Source organism: Canis lupus, chromosome 23, assembly GCF_048164855.1.
Source record: "Canis lupus baileyi chromosome 23, mCanLup2.hap1, whole genome shotgun sequence".
NCBI lineage: Eukaryota > Metazoa > Chordata > Mammalia > Carnivora > Canidae > Canis > Canis lupus.
The window spans coordinates 15,553,165-15,579,925 of record NC_132860.1 but is presented as its reverse complement, the minus strand read 5'-3'; the positions used below and the strand labels follow the sequence as shown (position 1 = coordinate 15,579,925).

Below are 26,761 nucleotides of genomic sequence, written 5' to 3'. Positions count from 1 at the left end.
TTTATTCTAGAAAGAGGGGATGTAGGCTTTGTCTATGTGTCCCATTGGATCTGATTTCTTCCCCCACCGCCCTGTAACGGTGATGGTCACTGAGATTCCCACCTCCAGAAGCCTCCTAACCTTGCAGTCATCTCCATCTGTGGGATTTAGTACTCTCTAGGCTTCCAGGACGGCAGCTCAGGCCCTGTCCTTCCACTTCCCTCCACCACCTCCCTGGCCTGCCCTAGCCTGTCCACCTGCGTTTCCTCCCCTGGAGTGAGTTCTGTGTCTTTGTGCCGACCATGGCACCTAGCCCATTGTAGATGCTCAATAAATGTTAAGTGAACAAAGCTCACAAAATACAGAGGGATTCCCAGAAAGTTTCTTGTTCTACAAAAAAATATTTGGAGGCATACCCATGTGCTAAATGTGTGGGGACAAGGTAGAGGAACGAGGTGGTACCACTTGTTGGGGGAGTTTAGGAAAGTGGGTAGGAGGCGAATTACCATGAGTCCAGCTCTATGGAGAGGATTCCCCACCTGCCCCTGCCCCTGGATGGCTAAGAGCTTAGGCCCAGTTCTCTACAAAATGAGCCATTTTGTCACTGATTTGACTGGTGGCCATGAGTGTCTAGGTCTAGTCTTCTTTTCTTTCTTTCTTTCTTTCTTTCTTTCTTTCTTTCTTTCTTTCTTTCTTTCTTTCTTTCTTTCTTTCTTTCTTTCTTTCCTTCTTTCTTTCTCTACTCTTCTTTCTGTCTTTCCTGCATCAGACCTGTGGCCCATCTCAGGGAGGAGGCAGGGAAGGGAGAGCCTCCATCATTGTAGCATTTTCTAAATGCTAGAGCACAGTCTTGGAATCAGACAGATCTTGGTCCTCATTCTAGTTTTGCTGCTGTTTGACCTTCAGCAAGTCACTTCACCTTACAGAGCCTCAACATCTCATCTATAAAATGGGAATAATTATCCCAACAGGTCACAATAAGGGTTAAGTGAGAAAACCCTGAGTGGTTGCCACATAATTAGTTCTTATAGTAATCACGGTTGGTACAGTGCTGTGCTCAGAGATTCCTGAGCTGCGATTATATAGTACCCTGTATGCAGAAGGTGCTCAAGCATTGCTCTTGACACTTTTTCTCTTCCCCCTTTCCTTTCCAACAGGCATTCGTCAGTTGCAGCTGATCCTATTCAAAGTGGCCCTGATGCTGGGAGTTGAAATCCATGTGAATGTGGAGTTTGTAAAAGTTCTAGAACCACCTGAAGATCAAGAAAATCAAAGTACAGTATAATTTTTCCTTTTCTGTCTAAAAGTCAGATATTGTGAAATGGAAATCGCATTTGTAGCTCCTAGAGGATGTTCCTGTAAGAGTTATTCTTGTTGGGAGCTGTTTGGCATGATTCCATCACAGGATGATTTTGCCTTTTCTGACCAAGACTGTCACTGTAGGCTTGTGCTGCTTTTCCCGGAGGATTAAGTCAGGAAACCTATAATTTGGTTACCCTGTCACTGAGAGGTGGCACTTTGACAAATGAAGTGATGGGTAATTAGAATAGAAGAGCTAGATTTGTTTGTTTGATGAAGTTCATTCCTATGCTCTTCAGGCTATGTGGGAACACACTCAGAGATGTGGATACGCTTATATACACATGATATTTTAAAACCCAATTTTTTAAAAAAGTGAAGCTTCTAGAACAAATATGAGATAAGTGCTCACAATATTATTTGGTACATAATATTTTTAAGCCTTAACTGAAGTATAATTTACAAACCACAGCATTCACCCCATTGTGGATATGTCTATTTATTTATTTATTTATTTGTTTATTTTTAGATGTCTTATTATTTAGTAATTTTTTTCCCTTTTGGTATGTTTACATAAATGCCGATCTCACACGCGCCACGGGCAGAGAGTTTGTTCATGATGCCTCTACATCCTATTTATTATCAAAAGCTGCTGCTGCCTGGGCAGGGCTTGTAGTTAGGGCAGGTTAGTGTTGGAGACCTCAGAGCTTCACGTGCTCATTACAACTCCGGCCTCTCCTGTCCTCGGCCCAGAATACTTCAGAATTTAGTAGGAGAGGTGTTAGGTGGCTCTTGTAGCAGGACAGCATCTGTTAATGAACTTCCAGAGATTTGTGTGCCCGTAACCTTTCTCAAACCCAATTACGGGTGACCAGCAAGGTCTTACCTGGAGATGTTCTCATCGAAGGCCGTGGGCTGCCCCACAGAAGGTTTTGAGCATGATGAAGTGGGAATTCACACTGGCTTTGATAGAATACACTGAGACCAACGGGGTTCAAGTGAGACTGGCTCCAGAGTCATTGAGGATAGACTCTCAGCCTTTAGAGAAAGCAGTTAAGTCAGGCATGGGGCTGGGCTGGGGCTGCTGGTTTACCTTGTCCTAGACTGAACTGGTATTAAAGCCACAAGGATTCTAGATGAGAATGTGGTCTAGGATAACTCTGGATCTTTCCTCTGGCTGCTTTGTCTGGGGGGCCTCCACCTAGTGGTATTGCCCCTTTTCCTGGCCGCCACTGAAGGGCCTCCCACCTTTCTCTGCCAACTCAAATCATTTTTCTGCTCTGGTAGAAATCGGCTGGCGGGCAGACTTTCTCCCTGCGGACCACCCGCTGTCGGACTTTGAGTTTGATGTCATCATTGGCGCTGACGGCCGCAGGAACACCCTGGAAGGTGAAGACTCTTCTTCTTGGAGCTGAGGAATTGGTGGGGCGTTGGGAGCGGTGGGTACAGAGTGGGAACAAGATGGCAGGTGCCAAAGCCGGATGTGGGCCTTGAGAAAAGGGCAGACTGTCCTGCCATGCCTGAGGCTGAGCATTTAGAGGGCAGGCATTTAATGGTCTCTGAACGTCAGGTTTCCCACCTGTAAAATGTAGATAATAGAATCTTCTCAGAGCGTCATCATGAGGACTAGGAAAGGACTCATATGTAAAACTGCTTTATAGAGTGTCATGGAAATTAAAAGTCAACATACATTTATTGAGCACCTGTCAACGTGTAATGCATGGTACTAAGCGTTTCATGTTTACTTCATCTAAGACAACCATTCTTATACCCTCAGCGGTATTCTTTTTTACTGGCATGTGTCATACTTCAGAAGGAGGAGCCCATCTCTTTTTGTAACTTTTAAGCACACTCACCGCTGGGCAGTAGGCTAAGTTTTTCCCAGACTGTCAAGGTGCAAAACTGTGCTTCTCTGAGTTCTGAAGCTGGAAGTAGGACATGTTTTCTTAGAGTAAGATCTGGTCAGGTTGGGAGAGGAATGCCCCTGCCAGAAACGCCTTCAATCACCTAACCCCTCCCGCAAACATTTTTTTTTTTAAGATTTTATTTATTCATTCATAGAGACACACACAGAGAGAGAGAGAGAGAGAGGCAGAGACACAGGTAGAAGGAGAAGCAGGCTCCCTGTAGGGAGCCTGACGTGGGACTCGATCCTGGGCTCCCAGGATCAGGCCCTGGGCTGAAGGCCGCACTAAACCACTGAGCCACCCGGGCTGCCCCTCCCACAAAGATGCAGAGGTTGTACTAATTTGCGCTAACTGTATTAATGCCAGACTACAGACTGTGGACAAAGTGGTTCCACATGGCATCTCTTAGATTGACAACTAGACCTCCTCTTCAAGCTTGCCCTGCTCAAGGGCTGCAGGCTGTGGCTGTCTGCCTGGGAGGGTACCTCCTCTGAGGACAGAACACACTCCCTGAAAGAAGGCTGATGTTGGAGGACTCCGGAGGTGTGGGCTGCCTAGTTGGGCTCTACCCACCCGCTGTGCCACCGAGGCCCCTTTCTCACATTTGTACCTCTCTCTTCTCCTCCATCCCTGTACTTGCCTGACCCCTACGATCAATAACCAATATCTGACAAAGACCTTTTTAAGCTGCTAACCTGGATGTTGTGCTGTTAGAATTTATGAGGCCATTTTGGTGGTTTGGTAAAACCGTAAGTCTGAATATTTGCCAATCCAAAATCCGTACCCTGCCTGAGTATAGGCATTTGGGCATTTTGTGGACAAGAAAAGAAGGGTGAGAAGAAGGAGAGCCATTTAGGCAGCTTAGCACCAAACAAGTAGACTAGAGCAGGGTTTTTCTATATTGGCACTGTTGACATTTGGGGACAGATCATTCTCTGTCCTGTGCACAATAGGATGCTTAGTGGCATCCCTGGCCTCTCCCCACTAGACCCCAAGAACATCACCCTCCCAGTTGTAGCAACCAGAAATGTCTCCATGCATTGCCAAGATGCCCTCTGGGGGCCAAGGTCACTCCCAATTAAGAAATTCTTGACTAGACAATAATGGCCATTTCTGACCATTTTGATAAAAGTCTAATGAAGAATGACTTAAGGAGGAGATATTAAGAAAAAAAAAAACAAGGCTTCCAGTCATAGGGATTTTTGGCAGAAAAGTTTGGGGATCAGCATGAGGTCTGAGGATGTGATGAGCAAATGTGGGGCGAGTTCCCAGAGGAGGCTGGAGACAAAGGCATGGCCAGCGAGCCTGCCCTTGTGATGAGTGCCTTGAGTTAAGCAAAGTAGACAACAGTGTCTGGGGCAGAGGAAGAGTCAGGACTGTGGGATAGCCAGATGCTACAAAGAAAGGGGATTGGCGGAAGATGCTCCATTTAAGTGTGACCACCATTAAAAAGCATTAACGTAAACCATTGACAACTAGAAGAACCCCATGGAATCATTGTATTACATCAATTGCAAGTTAGAATTTTGTTTGCTCATTATGTATTTATTAAGTGTCGACTAAGTGCCAGTCACTGGAGACTAGAAATAGAAAATTTGTTAAAATCCCCATCCCACAGGAATTCAGTCTCATGATCCTACTTTTCAAAGAGAGGAATACATGAAAAATACTAACAACATAGTTTTAATCGTAGAAGTTCAAAGTGCGTGTGTCATGAGGGTGCCTAGCAACCGTGCCTAACAAGTCTTTAACAGGATGAGCCTGCTGGGAAGATCACTTTGGCCTTTTGTTTGTAGAAGCCTAAGCCGAATAATTGGTCCTATAGATTTTAGGAACGGAAAATGTCCCGCTGACTGAGGCCTCTGGTGACCTGTTTCTTCCCCAGGGACAAACCTTGGCATTTCCACCTGTCCCTCTTCTCCAGAGGCGTAGGATTCTGAGTTCACAGGCCTGTGAGGCATCTGAGAATAGCTTCCTCGGTAATCTTTCTCAGTTTTCACACCAAAGGCAGAAGAAAGACTCCCTTTTTCCTTTTTCCTCATGCAGGGTTCAGAAGGAAAGAATTCCGTGGGAAGTTGGCTATTGCCATCACCGCCAACTTCATAAACAGAAACAGCACAGCTGAGGCCAAGGTGGAAGAGATTAGTGGTGTGGCTTTCATCTTCAACCAGAAATTTTTTCAGGACCTTAAAGAAGAAACAGGTGGGACCTTCACTTTGCTCCAAAGCAGGCCATCGTCCAGTCTGGGCTTTCTCAGCTCTTGGGGTTGGGAGACTCACTCTGATAAAGTGAAAGTGAGGACTTCTTAGGATAGAACTTGGCAGGATTCTTTCAAGGACAAGAGAGATTCTCTGGGGAAAGTTCTGGATGTTGTGCCTGAAAATGGATAAAGATTTATTTACTCAATCAGCGTTTATTCAGTGGCCATTGTGTGCCAATATTGAGTGTCATGGGATACAGAGTTGAGGTTGACATGATCCCCTCTCCAAGAAACTCCTTGTCCAGTGATGGACACCCAGATAAACCATCCTAATGCAGGGAGGTCAGTCTATGCCCGAGCTTCAGGGAGCCCTCTGAGGAGGGAGCCAGTAACCTGTACTTGGTCCCTGAAGAAGTGTAGGTTCTTCTGTGCAGTGTGCCAGCTGCCCTTTCCCATCAGGGATACCCAAGGAACCTGTACTCAGCCCACAGCCTCAGTTGTCCCACAGCCATGGGCCTTGAGGAAAGAAGATACTCATTCATTTACCCAACAAATATTTACCGACTGCCTACTATGTGCCAGATGCTGCTCAACGGCCTGAGAAAGAGCAGCGAGCAAAACAAGACCCCTCTCTTGGAGCTTATAGTCTATGGGGGGAGACTGTCAACAAACAAGTCTCACATCAGGCAGTCAGAAAGATGGTAGAGAGAAGTAAAGCACAGTAAGGAGAAAGAGAGAAGAAATCTTGCTCCCAATTAAGTAAATTTCAGATTCTTCTTTTAACCTGATTTAAAAATCTATATTTCTCCTTAAAAGGAGAAATTTAAAAAAATAAGAATTTTTAAAGATTTTATTTTATTTTTAGAGAGAGCGCAGGTGTGTGAGGGGAGGAGCGGGGGGAGGCAGAGTGGGAGGGAAAGAGTCTCAAGTGGACTCCACCCTGAGCATGGAGCCTGATGCAGGGCTCGATCCTGGGACCCTGAGGTCATGACCTGACCTGAAACCAGGAGTCAGACACTCAACCGACTGAGTCAGCCAGGCGCCTCTAAAACGTTTATACTAGAAATAAATCATCCACACCTAGCATCACCTAGCACAGAAATAGTCCTCATGCCCATATACTGCTTTCCAGCAACTGTCCACCTGTACGGTCACCATCCCTTTTTAAGTGGCTCCAGTTCTTAGCAGAGCGTCCATACTCTTTGTGATTCAGGTTTTCTCATTCGGCATCACATTGTAAATATTGCCCACATGGAAGCCGAGTCCTTCGGATGGTCAGTTTTGCAGGCTGCAGAATAGCTCATGAAGTGGGTGTATGTCACTGAACATACACCAATTGGCCGCCAAACCGTGGTTGGCCACATGGGTTCGGATTGCCTTCAAGCTGAGAATGGCTTCAATATTTTGGAATGGCTGAAGAGAAAAGAGTATTTTAAGACAAATCGTAAGTTATATGAAATTCAAGTTTCAGCGTCCATAAATGAAAGCTTATTGGCACACAGTCATGCCCGTTCCTGTGGTTGCTCCCCCGTGAGTGGATGGGGCCCAGATGGCTCGCAAAGCCCGACATATTTACTGTCTGGCCTCTGATTTAGACCTTTCAGTTATTCACCGTTACAGAGAAAACTGCTCCTGTTGGAGTATTTCTAGCTGGTTTTCTAGGAACGGGACTCCTTACTGAGCCAGACGGTGCCACTCCCTGGCCACTATGATGTGTGCCCATCGTGTGACCCTCTGAGCTTCACCACGGTGGCGTGAATTTATGACAGTATTTTCTTTCAGTGTATAATGTTCTGAATGATTTAAGAATTAGCCCCACCCTCCCTTCCTCTCAAAAACTAAGAAAACAAATACTTTGATAAACCACCAAATATGAATTATGACAGGACATTGAGTGTATTTTTCCAAACGTTTCAGTGAGTTTCCTTTAAATTTTGCTGGGATGGTCACCTTTGGCTATTGTTTCATAGTGCCCCTTACACGGCGACAATGATGAATTTCCTCCCATTCTCTGGGGGGCCCTCTGCATTGATGGCTTTTTCCGATATAGCAGTGATAAAGGGGTTCCCAGGGTTACTCAGCACACCTCTGTTGACTGCTAATAGGTTGTTATGTGTCTGTTTCTTTCTCTCCTTTTTTGAGAAAGCTAAGCCAGCGGTTCGCAAACTGGCACACGCATCAGAATCACCTATGAGGCTTGCCAAAGTGCAGACCGCTGGGCCTACCCTCTGAGTGTCTGATTTAGGAGGTCCAGTGTGGGGCCCTGATCACATGCAATGCTAGGTTCTCAGGTGATGCTGATGCCTCAGGCCAGGAGGGCCCCTTTGAAAACCACTGAGCTAAGCTCTCACAGCATCTTTTTTTTTTTTTTTTTTAAAGGCAGAAACCTAGTCTATAAAGTGTTTTTGTAATTGCTGGAAAGTGCAAAGTTATACAACCCAGCCCTCTAAACTGAGCTGCTCCTGCAAGGGCATCTGGGTTTCTCCACACACAGGGGACTAGTGGAAACACCACTTAGCACAGTCTTGGGGGAATTCACACAACTCTTTGGATCTCTGGCCGCATGGGGAGCGTGGTGGTTGGGACTTAGACGGACTGGGGTTCAAATCCTGGCTCTGTTGTTCCTTTTTTGCCATGCCACAGACAGCTCTTGGCCCTTTTGCAACACTTAGCTCTAATTTGGAAATACTGGTCCATGGTACCTACGGACTTGAAGGTTTGTTTTCTTTTTAAAGATATTATTTATCCATTCATGAGAGACACAGAGAGAGAGAGAGAGGCAGAGACATAGGCAGAGGGAGAAGCAGGCTCCATGCAGGGAGCCCGATGTGGGACTTGATCCCGGGTCTCCAGGATCACGCCCTGGGCCAAAGGCACGCTAAACCACTGAGCCACCCGGGCAGCCCATTTTTTTTAAGTGCTTTAATCATATTGCAGTATACAAATATATCAAATCAAAATGCTGCACACCTTAAACTGACACCATGTTACATGTCAATTATATCTCAATTAAAAAAAAAAAAAACCCCACGTAGTATCTTCAGGTCACCTGAGTGGCTCGGTCCCTTAAGCAGCTGACTCTTGATTTCGGCTCAGGTCATGATCTCAGGGTCCTGGGCTCCGTGCCCAGCAAGGAGTCTGCTTGAGGATATTCTCTCTCCCTCTCCCTCTGCCCCTCCCCCTGCTCATGCTCATGTGCTCCCTTGCTCTCTTCCAAATAAATAAATCTTTTAAACACACACATACACACACACACACACAGATAATGTCTTAGTGGGACTATAAAATCTAGCTGAGTGAATTTGGGTAAATCCTTGCCCTTAGTGTTGTGTTTTCCAGCCTTGTATGTCTTAAAACCTTCCCTAACATGAGCAATGTGGCAATGGCGAGCTCCTGGCACACAGAAGGTACCGAGGGAGGAAAACTGAGTCCATGCACGCTTCTCTTTGCAGGGATTGACCTCGAGAACATTGTTTACTACAAGGACTGCACCCACTATTTTGTCATGACTGCCAAGAAGCAGAGCCTGCTTGACAAAGGTGTCATCATCAACGTAGGTATCTCTTGGCCACGATGTCCTAACTGACTTTCCCCTGGTGACCTAGCAAGTGCAGGAGCAGATGCTGTCTGGCCAGAAACTGAGCAAGGGCGGGGTGAGGGGGGCAGGCACGAACCACCTCCCACAGCTCTCTTTCTCTCCGTGCTGCTGTGAGTATGGAATGGGGCAGCCCACACCCGTACACGCAGACGTGTCTCTGCAGAGAGCTGTGGGGTGGGGGCGGAGAGCCTCACCCGGGTGTTAGCATAACCCTTTGACCCCAAGAGATGGGTGGAGCTTTTCCTTCCCCCGCACCTCATTCAACCCTGCCCCTGTTTCGGGGAGGTCTGTCATTTGGAGGCCGATGGGGGGGCTCCTTGTCCTGGTGGGACATGGACACAGCATTCACTTGTGTTCACAAGTCCCTCTGTGGCCCTCTGGTCGTGGTGTGCCCGGGAGCTCTCTGCTCTCACGGTCAAAGGCTCCACAGGAATCTTGGCTCTGCCACGGATTAACTCATGGTCAGGACCATGACTATGAGGCTCAACTCATCCCAGCTTCAGTCTGCTTCTGTGCAGACTGGGAATAATGGTTTCTGTCTGAAAGACTCATTTGCAGGAGTAAATGAGAAAATGTATACAGAGCCACGGGCCCAGAGCTGGCGCCTATAGGGGGGTTTATAGATGCCCCCTGTGACTTCTCTCTGGTTGGGACACCTGCTTTTTTGTGCCGCCGGCTTCCTGGCCTCCGTTTCCTGCCTTCGCGTCTTCATGCTTAAACAGCGTACAAGGCTGGAAGGAAGCAGCACATGGAGCAGAGGGCCCTGGGCTGGAAGCTTCTTTGGTCAGAAGCTTCTGAACCCTTCCAGAGCCTCTGTTCCTGTCCTGGCCACGGCCTGGTGCTTCAAGATAAGGATCATGCCATCCGAGGTCAGCCCGCTCTCCGGGGGTCAGCCTATCGCCCAGGCGGCGTGGTGACCGTTCATTGTTGCTTGTCGGACAGGAATGTGCCTGTCCTCTCGCCACATCGTGCTGGCCGCCGGCCGGGTGGCATTAGTAACCCAGCCCTCCCCTGGGCCTCCTCCGTGCGGCTCAGGTCCTTGCTGAGAGCCTGAGCTGCAGGCAGGAGGCTGTGAATGGTGGGATGGGGGGTTGGAGGAAGCGGGCTGAGCACAGCCAGCAGATGTGTGAGCGGTGGGTCTCAACATCTGGTCCTCCAAGGCTGACCAGTCCGGGGGACACGGGGTGGTGTCCCCTTCTTTCCTCTGCTCCAGGCATCCCTCCCAGAGTTCCCCCTCCATCAGGAGGCAGTGAAGGACGATCTGGGGTCCAGGGCTGCAGGCACAGTAGACACCTTTGCAAAGAGGGGGACCCCTGGGGAGTCAGGCCCAGTTGAACATGGGTTTCCTATTTCCCTGGCTGAGTGCTCCAGCCTCTAGGACACCAGGGTTCCCTCCGGGCATCCCAGGGCACTTGTCCAGGCCACGACACGTTTCTCATGGTGACTCAACTCTTTAGCAGTTGTCAAAGCCCCTCCACGCCCCCAGGCCCCCGTCACGGCGCAGGTGGGCAAGCGTGACTCACTCGGAAGCCATCGTGACTGCGGGAGATCTGGGAGCGGATCCCGGGCCTGTGGGTGTCCTCACCGAGGCTTTTCTTACCCTCACAGACTCCAGGGGCATCTCCCGAGCTGGTGTCGAGGGGCCTCTAGGCATCAGATGGGAATTCTCATCTAGAAATGATAGGCCACAGGCTGGACGTGAGAGAGGTGGACGCCCATTTGGTTCGGGAGCTCTGGCCTTGGGTCTCCGCGTGTCCTGCCAAGCCCTGTAGCATGTGCATAGCTGGGAGCTGGGCCATCTACCCCAAGCCACTCAAATTAACATTCCTCCCATGCTCCCAGGGGAATGGCAAGTCCTCTCTCATTTCCCCTCCCTGCCTGGGTCAGCATCTTCCTAGAGGCACACGGAGGAGCCGAGGGAATGTGCTTTGAAGAGGGGTATTTTTGGGACCTCTCCGTTCACCGTCCCGGTCTCCTCTCCACACTGCTAAGCAAGGGAAATTGGTCGTGTGACAGTAGGAAGAGGTATGAGAGAAGAAAAGTGAGGGACAGCCTGACAGAGGGCTTCTGGGCCAATGCCGGGTGCAACGGGGGTGACGTAGTTTGGTGTGAACATATTAGAATTTCTGGAACAAGGTATTTGAAATCATGGCTATTAGGAAAGTTGCCACAGTAGGTGACTGTGCTTGTGGGTGTGGCTGTGCCTTCTAAGACCTTGGTACATGCTCCTGTCGGTGCCTTGGGTGGGTCCAGGAATGTGTTTCACCATACGCTGTGTTGGTGCCATCACGAATTACACAGGACAGAAATTCCCATGCATTGAACATTTCCCACGTGTCAGGAGCCAGATTGGAGATTCTCTGTCTCTGATTTCCTTCGGTCCCCACTGTGTGAAGTGGATTTTGTTATTCCCATTTCACAAATGAGAAAATGGAAACTCCAAAGAGTTTGATAATTTGCCCAGATTTACTCAGTAAACAGCAAAGGTGGATCTGACCTAATGCTCCAGATAACCCCAAGGCCTGTGTGGGCCCTTACACACTGGTTCCCACCCACTCCCCAGCACCCCCCCCCCCCCCGCCCTTGGGATCTGCACTTTCTCTGTCACCTTTTGGGGAAGAGAGCTGTCTAGTTTCTTAGCCACATGACAAGCAGATTAGACTCTGGGAGTCGTCCTACAGGTCACTGCCAGCGTCCCTCCGGGACGGATGACCTGCCCCTGGGAGCCAGGGCTCTCCTCCTCCCAGCAGGGAGCGGGAAGCCTTACAGTTGGCACCGCAAGAGCAAAGCAGAGCCGTGCGTGGCCCGAGCCCACCAAGGAAAGAGAGAACTGGTTCTGGAGAGGAGGTTTGAGAGCTCTGGCAAGCACCCATTTCTTTTCTGGTCGCGTTTGACCACTAAACACAGCATGTCGGGATCTTTCTCGTTTAGCTTAGTCCGCTATAAAATCGCTATTACTTGCTCGCTCCTTTGTCCTTCAATTTTCCTGGAAGTTGTCACAAGAACCAGCCGTGTGAAATACACTCCCGTGTTTACCGCAAGGCCCCTATTGAGTAAACTGGCCGTTACAACACCAGGTTCTCTGTCAAAATTCCTACGTGAGATCGTTCTTTTAGAATTTAGTGCCAGGAAAAAAAAAAAAATCTCCTCCCCCAGGAATTTCTATGCTTCCTTCTTTCTGATAAGGAAAGCCCTGCCATGTATCACATTTCCCTTTTGCCTTGGATGCCAGGAAGCTCAAAGCCAAGTGTGATGTGTAACCGCAGCTCTGTTAACCCTTACAGACGGCCGACTTGGCTCCTCTTGATCCCTTTGGACCTGATACCCTGTTCGGATCGGCTTTGTTGTACAGACCCCTTCCGAGTCCTTTTGCGAAGACCCGGGTATGAACACTTGCCCTTCGCAGAGGCAGATTGCTGCACTGGGCTCTTGCTCTCCCCGCAGGACTACATCGACACAGAGATGCTGCTGTGTGCAGAGAATGTGAACCAGGACAACCTGCTTTCCTACGCCCGCGAGGCTGCAGATTTCGCCACCAATTACCAGCTGCCATCGTTGGACTTTGCTATGAACCATTACGGGCAGCCCGATGTGGCCATGTTCGACTTCACCTCCATGTACGCCTCGGAGAACGCGGCCCTGGTGCGCGAGCGCCAGTCACACCAGCTACTCGTGGCCCTGGTGGGCGACAGCTTGCTTGAGGTAGCGCCTGCATTTGGGCCCCTCAACCCCACCCCTACATCCCATTCCTGGTAGGAGACGGATCCCTGCACTTATGGTGTGGCCAGAAGCATCTGCTGTCATGCAGCCAGGGGAAGGACAGGCTCCCTCCCTGCTGGTGGCCCAGACTCAGCCAAGCCCATCCCGGCCTCTGGCTTGCACCTGGCCTGCCCAGGGGAGCTCGTTCTGCTTTCCTCTCCCACCTCTGGGCTCTTCGGGCTGACCTCTTTGCCAAAGTACAAAACTAGCCGGCCCTGCCCTGGACCTCATGGGCTGTCCTCTTCAGAACACGGACGCCCTCAGCTGGGCCACAACTCCTTCCTCACGTGGGGAGGCCTTGCAGCCTGGAGATCGTAGAGGATGCAAAAAGGCATGTGGGCCCCAAAGCCCAGTTTCCATCCATGGCCTCCCTGCTCAAAGTGCTTCCCAGGGAATCAGCTCATGCAAGGATCCTCAGATTGAGTGTTTTCAGAAGGGTTACATTTTTATCTTTAAAGTAAGCACTAAGCAAAAAATGTTTATCCCAAATAAGAGTCAAATTCCAAACCAGGCTCTGGGTGCCCATGGGATGCTTCCGTTAGAGCTTAGCTCGCCACGGTGTGTGGGCTGTGATCTGCCCCCGCTCTGTCCCCGTCTCCCTTCGCAGCATTCTGTCTCGTGACGCTCCCACTCCTCCGTTCCTCCGCCAGGCCTTTGCCCACGCTGTTCTCGAGCAGATTAAGATTAGAATCATACCCATTCTTTAAAATCAGCACAAATGCAACTCTTTTGTTCCCCGTTTCCCCGTTCCCCCGATTTCCATCTCCCTCTCCAGGGTGGACATTTGCCTTGTCTCCTGTGAGCCTCAGGGCAGTTGCTCTGTCCCTATGCCATAGCACCCTCTACGTGGGACTTTGTGCCGTAGCTAAACGCGTTTGTGGTGCATCCTGGGGAGCTGCCCTGTCACCCCACACTCCCTCCAGTGCCTTGCACAGGCTTAGCAGACACTGAGTGCTGGATAGAATGGGATAGCAGGAGGTGCGTGTGTTGGGGGGATGGGGGGATCTTTAGCACCAACCAGAGTTTTGCATGTTTTCTTCTCCAGCCCTTTTGGCCTATGGGCACAGGCTGTGCCCGAGGCTTCCTGGCAGCCTTTGACACAGCATGGATGGTGAAAAGCTGGGACCAGGGCACCCCTCCCCTGGAGCTGCTTGCTGAAAGGTGAGTATTGACAGCAGGGCTTCCAGCTGGGGGCATGGCTGGTTCCAGAGCTCAGACAGGAAAGGGAGCAGGGCTGGCCATCAGGTGGCTCCTGGATGAACTTGGAGCCTTTGTCCTCTTTCGTTTCCTTCCCAGGTGTGGCCTGAGTTGATAATCAGGATCCCCAAGAAAACACTCTCTGTTATGTTTTACCTCCTCCAGGGTCTTCTCTGGGGGCCAGGCCCTTAGGACCTGAATGCAAAAGAAAAATCTAGATCTGGAGTGGTCCTGGAGTTAGGGTTCCCAGCACTGCCTGGGCACTGTGAGCTGGAAGCGGTTGAGGGGAAGCCTCCACTGCAGCGCAAAGTGTCCTTTCCTGCGGAGGCTGGGCTTCTGACCTGTCAGGCCTCTCTGGCTGTTGCTGAGATCCAGGGCTTCCTCCCGGACCCCTGCTGCTGGCCACGTGGCTGTAACAGCTGGCCGACTGGGAGAAGTCAAGACCGGCGGGTGGGACAGGCCTCTGCTGGTCTTGGGTGTGGAGGCCTGTGGTCACAGGGGACAGGTCACAGGAGGCAGCGTGGCTGAGTGGTGGTTATAGCAAAACCACACGTCCCTCTGCTGCCCGTTCTGGTCCCTGCCCTCTGCTCGGGGACAGGAGGCCAGCATCACTGCCTTTGGACGCCCTCCCAACCTTTTGGCTGTTCCCCATGTCGTGGGTCTCAGGAACCAAGGGGGCCAGGTATTTCAGGGAAGAGGTGTACAAACACAGCCAAAGCAAAGCCATCAAGAGCAGGGGAAGGGGTGCAAGCAATGAAGGCCTGAGGCTGCCAGAGCGATCCCTGACCCCTGGGCTCGGCCTCCTCCTAGGGAGAGTCTTTACCGGCTGTTACCTCAGACCACCCCGGAGAACATCAACAAGAACTTCGAGCAGTACACACTGGACCCAGGGACACGGTACCCAAATCTCAACTCCAACTGTGTCAGGCCCCATCAGGTACGTCCTTCCCTGGGCCCCGTCTGGACCATGCTGCACCGAGCGGTGGGCAGCACGTCACGCGTAAAACCTTGCAGCTTCCCCGGGGCTGAGGCCACCAGTGGCTCCTGGCTCGGAAGTGGGCCCAATCCCTCTCCCTGGGAGAGCCGCAAGAGACAGCTAGGGTCAGCGTCTCTCTAGCCCACAGGAAAGAACTAGAACACGTGCAGTGTCCGTCCACATCTGCACACATGCTGACATGTTTATTGTCGCCGTGTGTCGGGGTCATGTGTCCATTTCAAATGGTCTGCTCGGCCAACCATCAGGTCTTTTCAGTTCACAGTCCTGGAGTCCCTCTTCTTCCCATTGACTCAGGAATGCACAGCTGCCAACTTCTTCTGGCAACAGCACAACGAATGGTGGGATGTTTTCAAAATAAGCCGATTACGGATGTTCGCACATGAGTTCCCCCACATTTGGGTGGACATCTGCAGTCCCCTGGGGTCCCCGGCTGAAAAGCATGCCCTCCAGGCATAGGGGAAATGGGTGGTGGATGGGGAGTAGAAGCTGGACCGGCTTCAGGGAAACACTGGTGGGCAGCTGTGTGGTCGCTTTCACTCGCAGGTGAAGCATTTGTACATCACTAAGGAGCTGCACCAGTGCCCTCTCGAGAGGCTGGGCTCGGTGAGGAGATCCATGAGCCTCTCCAGGAGGGGTAAGCTGCCGCCCCGGGTCAGGGGTCGGGGGGACACTTTGCTGGGGGGAGGCCTGCGGGGTGGCCGTGGGGGCACGGGCCCTGCAGCCCACTGGGCTCTGCTGCTCTGACCTGTGTGACCTTGGCCAGGCAAGGTCCCTCTCCTCAATACCTCAGTTTGAGGAAAAATCCATAAAGCTGGGACAAGGGCAACACCAACCACAGATTGATTGGCAAGGCGTGAATACATGTCGAGCTGAGGACATCCAAGGGAACTGCCATTACTTCCCCGAGCCTCGCTTTTCTTTCCCTGCTGCCGCCAGCCTGGAGCTCCCGCCTCCCCAGCTAGATAGCAGGCCCCACGTGCTGCACTCTCTTTTCCTAGAGGAGGGAAGGGATGGTTACCTGAGTAACCCCCTCCACCCCCACCCCGTCGACCATGCCTCGCTTGGGCCACCATCCTGCTGAAGGACCTCTGGTGTCTGTTGCCTGCCCAGACCCCGCGCCCTCCCTGCCACCGGGCACACACAGCCTCACCTCCCTTCCCTTCACACCACGTGCCCCTATAATGAACCAACAAACCATTGTACACAGCCTGGCAGGCCGTTCTAGATTCTTCCCACGGCACGGCCCTTTTCTGTTTTCTTGCAATGCCTCACTCAACAGTCCTCAAGGAGCAGCTGGGATGCGCCTCCTCCAGGACTCTCTGGCGAGTCCCCCTGCCCTGCAGGCCAGGGGCAGAGCTGCTCGCGTGCTCCCCTGGTACCCGCTTCTCTGCTGTCACAGCGCCACCTGCCACCACGTCTGCCGGCCCCACCAGATGGGATGTTGGCAGGGTCCGCACGGTCTCACCTCTGTGCTTGTCTGGCCAGAGGGTGTCTTGGGGGCTCTGCTGCAGGGGAACATGCATCCTGTCCCAGCATCCTGCCCTCCTGCCATGCTCTTGACATCTGTGCTGCTCCTCCTGGTCCCCGGGGAAGCTGCAGAGCTTTCCCAGGGCGCTCCAGCACTGTCTGTCTCCCCTTGCCACAGAGTTAGACATCCGGCCCAGCAAGCTCTTAACCTGGTGCCAGCAGCAGACCGAGGGCTACCAGCATGTCAACGTCACCGACCTGACCACATCCTGGCGCAGCGGCCTGGCCCTGTGTGCCATCATCCACCGCTTCCGGCCTGAGCTGATGTGAGTTGGGGGCTCAGGCTGCACCTGCTGAGCCCTTCGGGGCCCAAGGGGACCCTGGAGACAAGGGCAACCAGGGACGTTCCGCTGAATGCAGAATCTTGGCTCAAAATAGATCTTTGAGTTTTTCTTAAGTTTGTTCTTTGCCGTTTGCACGGAGTTCTCTGTCAGCAGCTTGATTGCCTTGTGTTCCTAACACACGGGGAGCAGAAGCAGCTCTGGCCGTGTGCTTACGCTTGTCCCCGCATCCCCTCTGTCATCATGCTGGGAGATGGAGCGTGCACACCTCGGCAGTCTCCCCACAAGAGAGAAGTTAAGGGCAAGACCTAATTAAGGGCAAGACCAGTTCGAGTTTTTTTGCCGACAGAAGAGTTGGATCTGAGATGCAGGCCACTTAGCTCTGTGGCCCTGGGCAGGTCACTTACCTTCTCTTAGTCTGTTTCTTCATCTGTAAATTGGGAACGATGGCAACATCGGTAAGAAGATGCGACACGCTTTGCGATGTGAAGGCCCAATACGTCTATTAATGTTGGATTCACATCAACTGCAGAGTCGCTGCACACCCACGAGTACATTCTTCCAGAAGGCTGAAAGGAAACCTACCGGGGGGCTAACTGTCGGTACTTTTAGGAAGCGAGGCTGCCTCGAGAAGGGGTGGGGCGCTCACTTGTTACTTTATATGTTATATGTCCCTTGATTCTTTCCTTTTTTTCCTTTTTTAAAAATATCCATATACTTTTTATACTTAAGAGCACAAGCACGTAAGGGAATTATTTAAAAATAAAGTAGCTGATAAGTTTTCCAAAGACGTAGAAGTTATTTTCCAATTGTTTCAGCCCAGGCAGCAGCGGCATTGTCATGGCCTAACTCTGATCTGGTCCCCACCCCAAGTGAGGAGGAGCCTCCCTGGGTAGGGGTGGGGTGGGGAGGGCAGCAGGGGGCTGGGGTGCTTGGGGGCAGGGGCTGGGCTCACGGCTCCCCCGACTCCCCCAGCCTGCCGAGACCCAGCAGAGTGTCACCCGTTAGTGCTCCTTATGGGTACATTTCTTCAGCTCCTCATACCTCTGTCTCCTGTCCCTGAACTTTACTTTGTTTTGATGCTCCAGCAACTTTGACTCTCTGAACGAAGACGACGCTGTGGAGAACAACCAGCTGGCCTTTGACGTGGCCGAGCGTGAGTTCGGCATCCCCCCAGTGACCACGGGCAAGGAGATGGCATCTGCCCAGGAGCCCGACAAGCTCAGCATGGTCATGTATCTCTCCAAGTTCTACGAGCTCTTCCGGGGCACCCCGTTGAGGCCTGTGGGTAAGGCCCTGCTTCAGGACGGGCTCCGCTGGGCCCTTGGGCCATCTCTGCCCTGCACCCGTGTCCAGTGGCTCTCCACACTGTTCTGAGGCTGGCCCCTGCCTTCCCTCTCACTTGGAGGCCAAACCTGGGTGGACCCCACCCCCAGACCTGTGTGTCTAAGCTGGTGTGTGGCAGGTGCCGCGAGAGGCTGCAGGGCTGCCCCTGGGCCTCTGGGAGGTCACTGATAGAGCTGCATCAGTCCCCTTCCCAGTCCACGCGGATCTTCAGTCGAGGCTGCGGGGATTATTCAGAGGGACCTCATAGCAATGGCACCGCCTGAGTCCTGGGCTAGTGGGGGCAGGATCTGAGCTCTGTCATATTTTTATTTCCTAACAGATTCTTGGGGCAAAAACTATGGAGAAAACGCTGACCTCGGCTTGGCCAAATCCTCCATTTCTCATAACTATCTCAACCTCACATTTCCAAGAAAGAGGACTCCACGAGTAAGTTCCGGCCTGGTTTTTGTTTGATTTCTCTCTGCCTGTGGACGAGGCCAGGGGAATGGGAAAATGTCGTGGTCTTGGTCTGTTAATGCTGATAAATTGTACAGCTCATGGAAGACGTGAGTCAAGCCCAGTTCAGTGACACAAGGCTGTTGGAAGCGCCACCCCCCACCCTGGCCCCCGCCGGCGCCATATAGCCAGCTTCAGTGACCTGAACGTGGTTACAGGAAGGGCATGGCACAGAGCTGAGAGGTCATGGAGCTGAGTGCTTTTTAAAGTAGGTCAGTTACACCACGGCCGTGAGTGGCGGAGGTGTATGGTGATGCGACGTTTCTATTTCTGTTCCATTAATTTCCCCCCTTCACTCATTCAACAAATGTTTATTGGGCCCTACTGTTTGGCAACATTAGGACTGAATTCTTTTGTTTCTTTTTAAAAAAAAAAATTTTTTTTAAGAGAGAAGGCAAGGGAGGAGAGTCAGAGAAGGGGGGGGGTGGAGAGAGAGAGAGAGAGAGAGAGAGAGAGAGAGAGAGAGAGAATCCCAAGCAGGCTCCATGCTGAGCTCAGAGACTAATGTGGGACTTGATCTCACCACCCTGAGATCATGACCTGAGCCAAAATCAAGAGTCAGTTGCTTAACCAACTGAGCCACCCAATCACCCATTTTTTTTTTTTGTTTGCTTTTGACAAGAGTTGCAAATACACAGAGGTGAATAAGGTATGCCTTTGAGGAGCTCAGAGCCTAAAGAGGTTCCCAAACTTTCCTGACTTATACCACCCTTGGTGTCTCCGTTGATTTTTATCACAGTGCCCCTAGATCCAAATACCTAAAAGTTCTGTTCACAAAGTAGTTAAGTCCAAATAACTTGGTAGGGGCATTTTACAAGGTGTATGACAGATTTATGCCATGTGTCCTTAGAAAAGTCAAAGTAGACTATGGCTCTTCTGCAAGCTCCCCATGGGGCCATGGGGTGCCTTGGAACACAGTTTGGGAACTGTGAGGCTAATGAGCCATTATAATTTTACTTGAATGACAGCATGTCTGTGGTAAGTGTGAGGCAAGCTATCTTGCTTAATGTGCTCATGCTGTAGATCAAAAACTGAAGACCCCGAGATGTTACGTGTCAAGTTCTCATATAAAACTTGCCTCCCGGAATGTCTGGGTGGCTCAGCGGTTGAACGTCTGCCTTTGGCCCAGGGTGTGATCCCAGAGTCCCAGGATCGAGTGCCCCATCGGGCTTCCTTCATGGAGCCTGCTTCTCCCTCTGCCTGTGTCTCTGCCTCTCTCTCTCTGTGTGTCTCTCATGAATAAATAAAAATCTTTAAAAAACAAAAACAAAAAAACCTTGCCTCCCTCCCCAGGGTGGCAGGGCCGCGGAGGGTGTGTGTCTCAGATTCCCTAGGCTACCACAGTCTCCTACTTGTGGTCAGTCATGCCTGGTCCTGCCAGCCCCTCCGCCCAGGGTGGGGCTGGGGCCACGTAGCCTCCTTTCTTTCTCTGGGCTGTGTGAGCCAGTGGTCACTTTTTCCGCTGAGGTCTGCGCTCCCTGGAACATTGCAGCCTCTGGGCTAGCTCCAGGTGTGGGCATGGAATGCTCTTCCACACCCTGTCTCTAGGAAGAGATGGGCCAGCAAGGCCAGCGCTGGGGAGGGCAGGTGTGCAGGTCCGCTGGGCTTTTCAGCAGAGCTGCTCTGTCCCCTCTCTGGTCCCCTGAGCTGCCCCGTTCAGAGGCTCTGTGTGAGGGCTGCGTGACCCACCACACAGCCCACTGAGTGGAAGTCGTCTTCTGGAGACTAATCATAGGCTTGGTCCACCCCAGCCCAGCTGTTGTTCCTCTAAGGATCCCCGCTTCGGGCTTCCCCATCCGAGCAAGCCAGTGCAGCCTTCCTGGAACCTGTCTGACAAAGACATTCAACGCCTTTCTCTGTCCACCTGCTTTCTCCCACCGCTTAGCCCACAACTGGGAACAGCAGGGAGAACTGGAGAGGATTGTTTCAACCTTTCACTCACCACACCTCTGTGTACAGAGTGAGGGAGTTGAGCAGTCTGGCCAGCTCTGGGTCTCGTCGTGGGACTGGTCAGCAAGCACAGCCGGGCCCCCTCCGAGGGCTGCTGGGTCCTCGCTCCACTTCCACTGGCTCTGCTAGAAGACGCAGGAGGGGGGTGGGTAGGCTCTGCCGGGCCTGGCCCTGGCCGAGTTTGAACCATGTCCAGTCGCTCTCCGGGCTGTGCCCACAGGCTGCCCATCCTCAGAGGGGTCCAGTCCCTCCCACAGCTCCATTTATGTCTAGGATTTACCCTGCTGTTTGGATAGGTAGAAAGACTAGGTCATTGAAGTAAGTGTTCGCCATGGACATTACTCTGGGCAGGTTGGTGAGTCAGTAAGCCCACTGGGTCACATTCTGTCTTCGTCATCACTGAAATGCCCCAGACACTGTCCGCTGCTCCATGTTAGTGCAGTGATTGGGCCTCCTCCCCATCGACCACACGTCTTCCTGTATCAGGATACATTTTGGTTTGGGGAGCATTTGCCATGCTCTTTGGTCGTGACATTTCTCAGCACTCCAGTTTCTCCCAGGATGGGCATGGATGATGTCTGGACAGGACACTCTGAAAACCACACACACAGAGGCTCCACCATAGTTATACCCAAAAGGTAGCAGTGCAGTCGGGCATGTGGCCCTCAGCACCCTAGCTCGTGTACCCCGATGGACTGGAGATGCAGGCTAGGCTGTGCTCGTGTGACTACACCGTAGCATGCACACACTATCTGTATGCGCAGATGCATCTGCATCAACCTCACCCCCCATTCCCCAGCTCTCTCTAAGTTTCAGAGGCGCGTCTTGGTGGGGGAACTGAGAAGCCTGTGTTTGTTCACAGCGTGGCACCTTAGCCTGGAGAGGGTCCATTCTTCTCTGCCGAGCCAGTCTTAAAAATCTCTCTCTCCCCTGGTTTTCCCTGTTGATGTTAAATTGTTGGCTCATCCCTCATCCCCAAGAGCATCCAGATCCCAACCAAAACTGATCACCTTCAGGCAACATAAAACACTCTTCCACCAGCAAGGACCTTGTGTCCTTTTAGAGAAGGTAATTTTTCTATCAATCTGCCAAGAGAGTTGTCCCTTGGGTGAGTGGTAAACTGTTGAGTTGACTGAGTAGCTCTGAAAACTGAGAGCCCATGCCTGGGCAAAGGTAAAGAGCTTTGAGGTTATATTTCCCTCTTTAAAAGCCCTCAGTCTGCTTCTGAAGATCTGCCTCTGATCTTGAAAGCATCAGCACAAAAGCCTGTGACATACAAAAATGGCTGGGAACTCCAGATCTCTCGTCATGATATGTGAACATGCATGGTCTGTCCTCCTGTGTGTGTGCTCTCCTAGACCTATGACATAGAGGTAATGCCTGGATTTATGGCCACTTCAGTCATTGCACACATGACGTTACATATAGACTCAGGGCACCTGGTCTTTGTTTCCCCCATTCTGAGCCCACTCCTTCAAGGACAACACAACACGGAGATGGTACTTGTCCATGAAAAGCCCATCCCAGAAGCCAGGTTGGTGGCCCCAGGGTATCTATCCTCTCAGCTGGCTGATTGTGACACAGCTTCCCCTCCAGCACTTGTCCTGGGACAGCAGAGTTCACAGAGCATGGCTCTTGTGGGTGTCTGGTCTCAGCAGTCAGGGTGCCCTGCCCAGCTCTCCTCTCCTCACCCCTCCCACACAAACACTTTCCAAAGCAGCCAGGTGCATGAAGTAAGGAGGTGTCTCCTCCTTCCTGATTGACCCAGTGTCTATTTGATGCCGGGTTCTCCTCTCAGTGCTGGGGGGAGAGCAGAGAACAAGACAAGGACCTTGCCCGAGAAGGCTGCTCTACAGGGATCGTCTGAATTCCTGTCCCCTTCCCCAGCTGCTCTCACAGAACCCCCACCCAGCAGACAGAGCTCCCCACTAGGTTTCTAGCACTTCTCCATTCAGAGATGTGAAGAAAGCCCTGGAGAGTCAAGAGCACAGGTCCCAATACTGCCCAGCTGAGCTAGCAGAGGGCTTTCGAGCTGCCCCGCCGGCCCCTGTGATTTGCAGGCTGATCTCTCTCCTGTCCTCTGTGCAACTCAGCGGGGTATTCTGAATGGGAGTACATTAGAAGCCAGGCGGACAAATGTACATTTAGATCTGCTGGGCATTTGGCACATGCTTGAACCTCTCAGAAGGTCCCTTTGCTTGTCTGCAAAATGATTGCAGTCGCATCAACACTGCATTGCACTGCATTGCCAAAAAGACAGCATGAACAGATGTGTGCTGCAGGTCGGAGCACCTGCCCGGCCATGTGGGAAGGGGTCCTCAGATGAGTGCTCCTGTCCCTTTAGGAGTACCGATTCAACGAAGATGCCTCTTTTCGGAGAAAATGAGTCAAAGTAGTGGGATAGAACACTTGGTTCTGCATTACAACCATGGCCAGTGTCCCACCTTACAGTGTACAAAGCAATCTCATGTATAGCTCCTTGTGTGCTCCTTGTGTTCGCTTTTGAGGAAGCCCCGGCGTGTATTCTCATCCCAGTTCTAGAGAAAGGGAATCTTGGCTGTGGGGAGATTAAATCACGATGTCTTATAGGTGGTAAAAGTCAAAGTCCGAACTAGAATTTGCACTTCCTAATTCTATTAACTAGCGTTAACCTAAGTAACGGTGCCTAACATTTATTGGCACCTTCTATAGAAGTGTCTTATGTGCATGACTTCATTAATCCTTACAATAAGAGCTGGGTGGTATATCTAGGTGAGGAAATAAGAGATAAGGAAGCTGAAATCAGAGAAGTTAGGTGATTTTCCTAAGGTCACACAGCTGGGAAGTAAGTCACGTCAGCACTTGAACTCATAACTCCTTACTACTACTCTGTTACCGAAGAAGAGAAGAGTTCTCTTGCCAGCGTCACTGGCCATCTTTCTAAATATCACTGCTGCCTCCCCCCTCAACCAAGCCATTGCCTGCAATGGCTCATCTCTCCTCCTATGCCCCAGATCTAAATTTCTCCAGGGTTAGGCTATGTTAGCTAGTTAAATATAAAGGTGGTTTCCTTTGGGCTAAAGTCACCCAAAGTCAGGCTTTATGAGGACATGGTTATCTTGTACTGATCAAATAAATAGATTAGCAAATACATCTCTCTTTTTTTTTTTAATGGGGACACCAATTAATTTAATGCCCTCTGGTGTATGGACTCTTTCGGATCATTGGGAAATCATGAAAACGTGTTCCTAGGGGACAGATGAGAAAAAATTAATAGCAAAAGAAAGTGAGCTATTTCTGTATTTTCATGTTCTCTCTCTCTCGCTGGGCACCATAGGTACTTTCTTCCTTCTTGTATTCCGTTCTGTGTAGAGCAAAATAAAGCCTAAGGAGATGGGGGTAGTAAGGCAACGTTGGCTTGCAGATAGAGAGATATACATAAGAAAAAATTAGGTAAATCCCTAATTGAGTTTGAGTTTCTCCACTTTTCTGTTTTAACCTGACTTTTTAGTTGAGAATCAGTGCTTCCAGGATAAATCCGTAAGGAAGAGTAGAGACCGTTTGGGTATGTGTGTTGCTAACCTTTCATATAGACTGTGTTTTTTATTGTCCCATGGATCAGCCTGAGTCAGAGGTGTGGAGATCGCCCCACCCACTTCTTTGATTTCCCCTGAAGGATCTGGGGTCTTCTCAGGTGCTGCTCCTCAGCACACTCCGTCCCAGGAGCACTTCGTGTGAGCCTGTGGCTAACATACTGGGTTTGGATCTACACAGGCTTTGATGTTGGAACAGTCCAGCCCCGAGCTGTTGAATGCAAAAGAGAGAGTAGGATGTGTTGTTCTTTGAGAGAAAAGCCAAGTCTTCATTTAAGGTGGAAACAACAATCACACACATACAAAAAAACCCCAACTGAAAACCCTAAGATTATGCATGCAGTGTTCTTGTTGGGTAGGACATCCTGTACTTTCTCCGGCCCCAGTCTCAGCCAGCAAGCCATTCACAGGCAGTGGAGCTGGGACCCCAGACAGCCTGGGCCTCTAAGACCCAACATTGTTGAGAATAAGGTCATCTGTTTCTCTTGGTGTTTGCCCAAGCATTTGGGTTGAAATCATTTCCATTCACAGAATAATGATTTATTAGGAGCTGAGAAAAAATGTTAAATGGAAGGCAGGGCCCTTTGATCTGTTCTGTGCTTGCCTGAACAAGAGAAGGGTCAAATTTTTGAACAAATATCAATGACTAAACTGTGATGAATCTTCTCTTTGAAAATATTAAAGATACTGGTAAATGTGGGAAGAGGGCAGGGGTGATGGGAATACGGACGCAGGGGAAGCAGGTGCTTTCTGCTGAGAGCAAGTGGGTACACAGTCGTGTGTGCTAGGGGCTCCGAGTAATTGCAGAACAAGCAGAAGGTAAAAGATCCTTCCTGTGGCGCAGCAAAGGTAGGAGGGTGGGGCTAATTGGGCTGGGCTCCAGGGGGAGAGAATGGCCAGCACCCCTTCCTGCTGCATGGTCAGTGAAACAAAGGCTGGGGAGTAAGCTGGCCTGCTCTGGGGGCCCTGAGTGTGGAGGAGGCTTGGGGGCGGAGGCAGGTTCCATGGCCCTCTGGGAGCTGGCTTTTGGAGAAGGCCCCAGCTGGGGACCAGTGGCACTAGGGTCCTGGAAGTCTCACCCTAAGCATCTCTGCTGCAAGGAGTTGTGCTCTGGAACTAATTGGCTGTAAGGCAGTTTTGCTGTAAATGAGAAAAGCATGAGAAACAGAAGATGGACATTCATCAAGAAGGACACAATGAGACACGGAAAGCAAATAACAAAATTTAAAAAGTCTTTATTGTGAAATACAAAAGATTTGAACACATGCAGAATATGTAGTGTAGGTTCACGGCAACACTCACTGTGCAAACAACTGGCTTCATTTCGCAGATTGTACCTGTGCCCTTGTCTCCGTCGGCTTTGGTTCATAGTATTACGTATTTTTTGCTTATCGATTCATCCCCATGTTCAACCTCACATGCTTTCTTTTTTCACTAAACTTTGTTCCTTCATTGAGAGTGGTACCAGGGGTACCGGGGTGGCCCGGTCAGTTAAGCATCTGACTCCTGATTTCAGCTCAGGTCATGATCTTAGGGTGGAGAGTGAGCCCCACGTTGGGCTTGGTGCTGGGTGTGGAGACTGCTTAAGGTTGTCTCTCCCTCTCTCTCTGCTCCTCTTCCCCACTCTTTATCTGGGAAAAGAGAGAGAGAGAGAGAGAGAGAGAGAGAGAGATCCATTTCCAAGCACTAGGATGCATATTTGTGACTGAGCTTTATGTTGCATTGTGAACACCTTCCACCCTGTTGTTTGCACTTGGCATATTGTCACATATCTGCCAATGGATAACCCAAAGTTAGTTGGGAAATGTGGGTTCAAAACTCTGCACCACGGTATAGACCATCGTGAAGGCTAAGATTTATGTAACAGCAAAAGAGAAGTACTGTGCCAGGGGAGAAATGAAACCAAGCTATAAATAATTCTGCTGGGGAAACAATAAATCAAAATGGTCCTGGACCAACACAGCTGGATGGTCGCCATAGTTTTCAGACCATATCTGATGCTCCCTTAAAGCTGATAAGATATCATTTACTGGCATTTGCAACAGTGACCCAATGGCAGATGTAATTTGCCATCAACCCCCTCGACAGCTGACGTGAGCCCCAGGAGTCCCCGCCTGTGAAGTGGTCTCCTTACGGCAGCATGCTGAGGGGCATCAGCAGGCCTGGCTCTGATGCTCTGAGCCCGGGGTCACGTCGACCACAGAGACAGCCCCTGCCCTGCCCGTGTCACGGGACTCACTGTGCTTTGGGATGTTTCAGAATGATCTTTGGGGAAGTGATTCCTACCCCTTCTGATAGAACCCCGCCGCCGCCCCCGCCCCTCGCCCTAGGTTCGGGGTGATCGCATTTGCCAGGGTGCAGGCTGATTTATGTCCATCTGCCTCCCAGGCTGGCAGCTGGCTGCGGGCGGGTGGCATCGGCCCGGCCAGCCCTGTGGCCTCAGGGCTGTCGGTGGGACCCCACCCCTCGCTGGCCCTGAGCTCACCTCGCTTTCTTGGCCGCTGCAGGTGGACACCCAGACTGAAGACAACGACATGAACAAACGGAGGCGGAAGGGCTTCAACAACCTGGACGAGGTGCGTGCACGCGGCGTCAGGGTGAGCAAGGGCTGCTTGCCTGCCGGCCAGTGGCCGCACGCTGGCCCGTCCCCTTC

At 51.1% G+C, this 26,761-nt stretch overlaps 1 protein-coding gene across 13 annotated transcripts in view; it reads left to right on the top strand.

Moving 5' to 3' along the window:
• MICAL2 (microtubule associated monooxygenase, calponin and LIM domain containing 2) overlaps positions 1–26,761 on the top strand; it is a 222,473-nt gene that overhangs the window by 84,166 nt on the left and 111,546 nt on the right. For all 13 annotated transcript variants that reach the window (XM_072794051.1, XM_072794050.1, XM_072794049.1 and 10 more), the window contains 12 exons: positions 1,137–1,253; positions 2,566–2,667; positions 5,232–5,387; positions 8,838–8,938; positions 12,428–12,685; positions 13,788–13,903; positions 14,750–14,876; positions 15,480–15,570; positions 16,582–16,729; positions 17,833–18,032; positions 18,411–18,517; positions 26,616–26,684. In XM_072794051.1, coding sequence (XP_072650152.1) covers positions 1,137–1,253; positions 2,566–2,667; positions 5,232–5,387; positions 8,838–8,938; positions 12,428–12,685; positions 13,788–13,903; positions 14,750–14,876; positions 15,480–15,570; positions 16,582–16,729; positions 17,833–18,032; positions 18,411–18,517; positions 26,616–26,684 — 1,592 coding nt within the window. The remainder of the gene's footprint in view (positions 1–1,136; positions 1,254–2,565; positions 2,668–5,231; positions 5,388–8,837; positions 8,939–12,427; positions 12,686–13,787; positions 13,904–14,749; positions 14,877–15,479; positions 15,571–16,581; positions 16,730–17,832; positions 18,033–18,410; positions 18,518–26,615; positions 26,685–26,761) is intronic.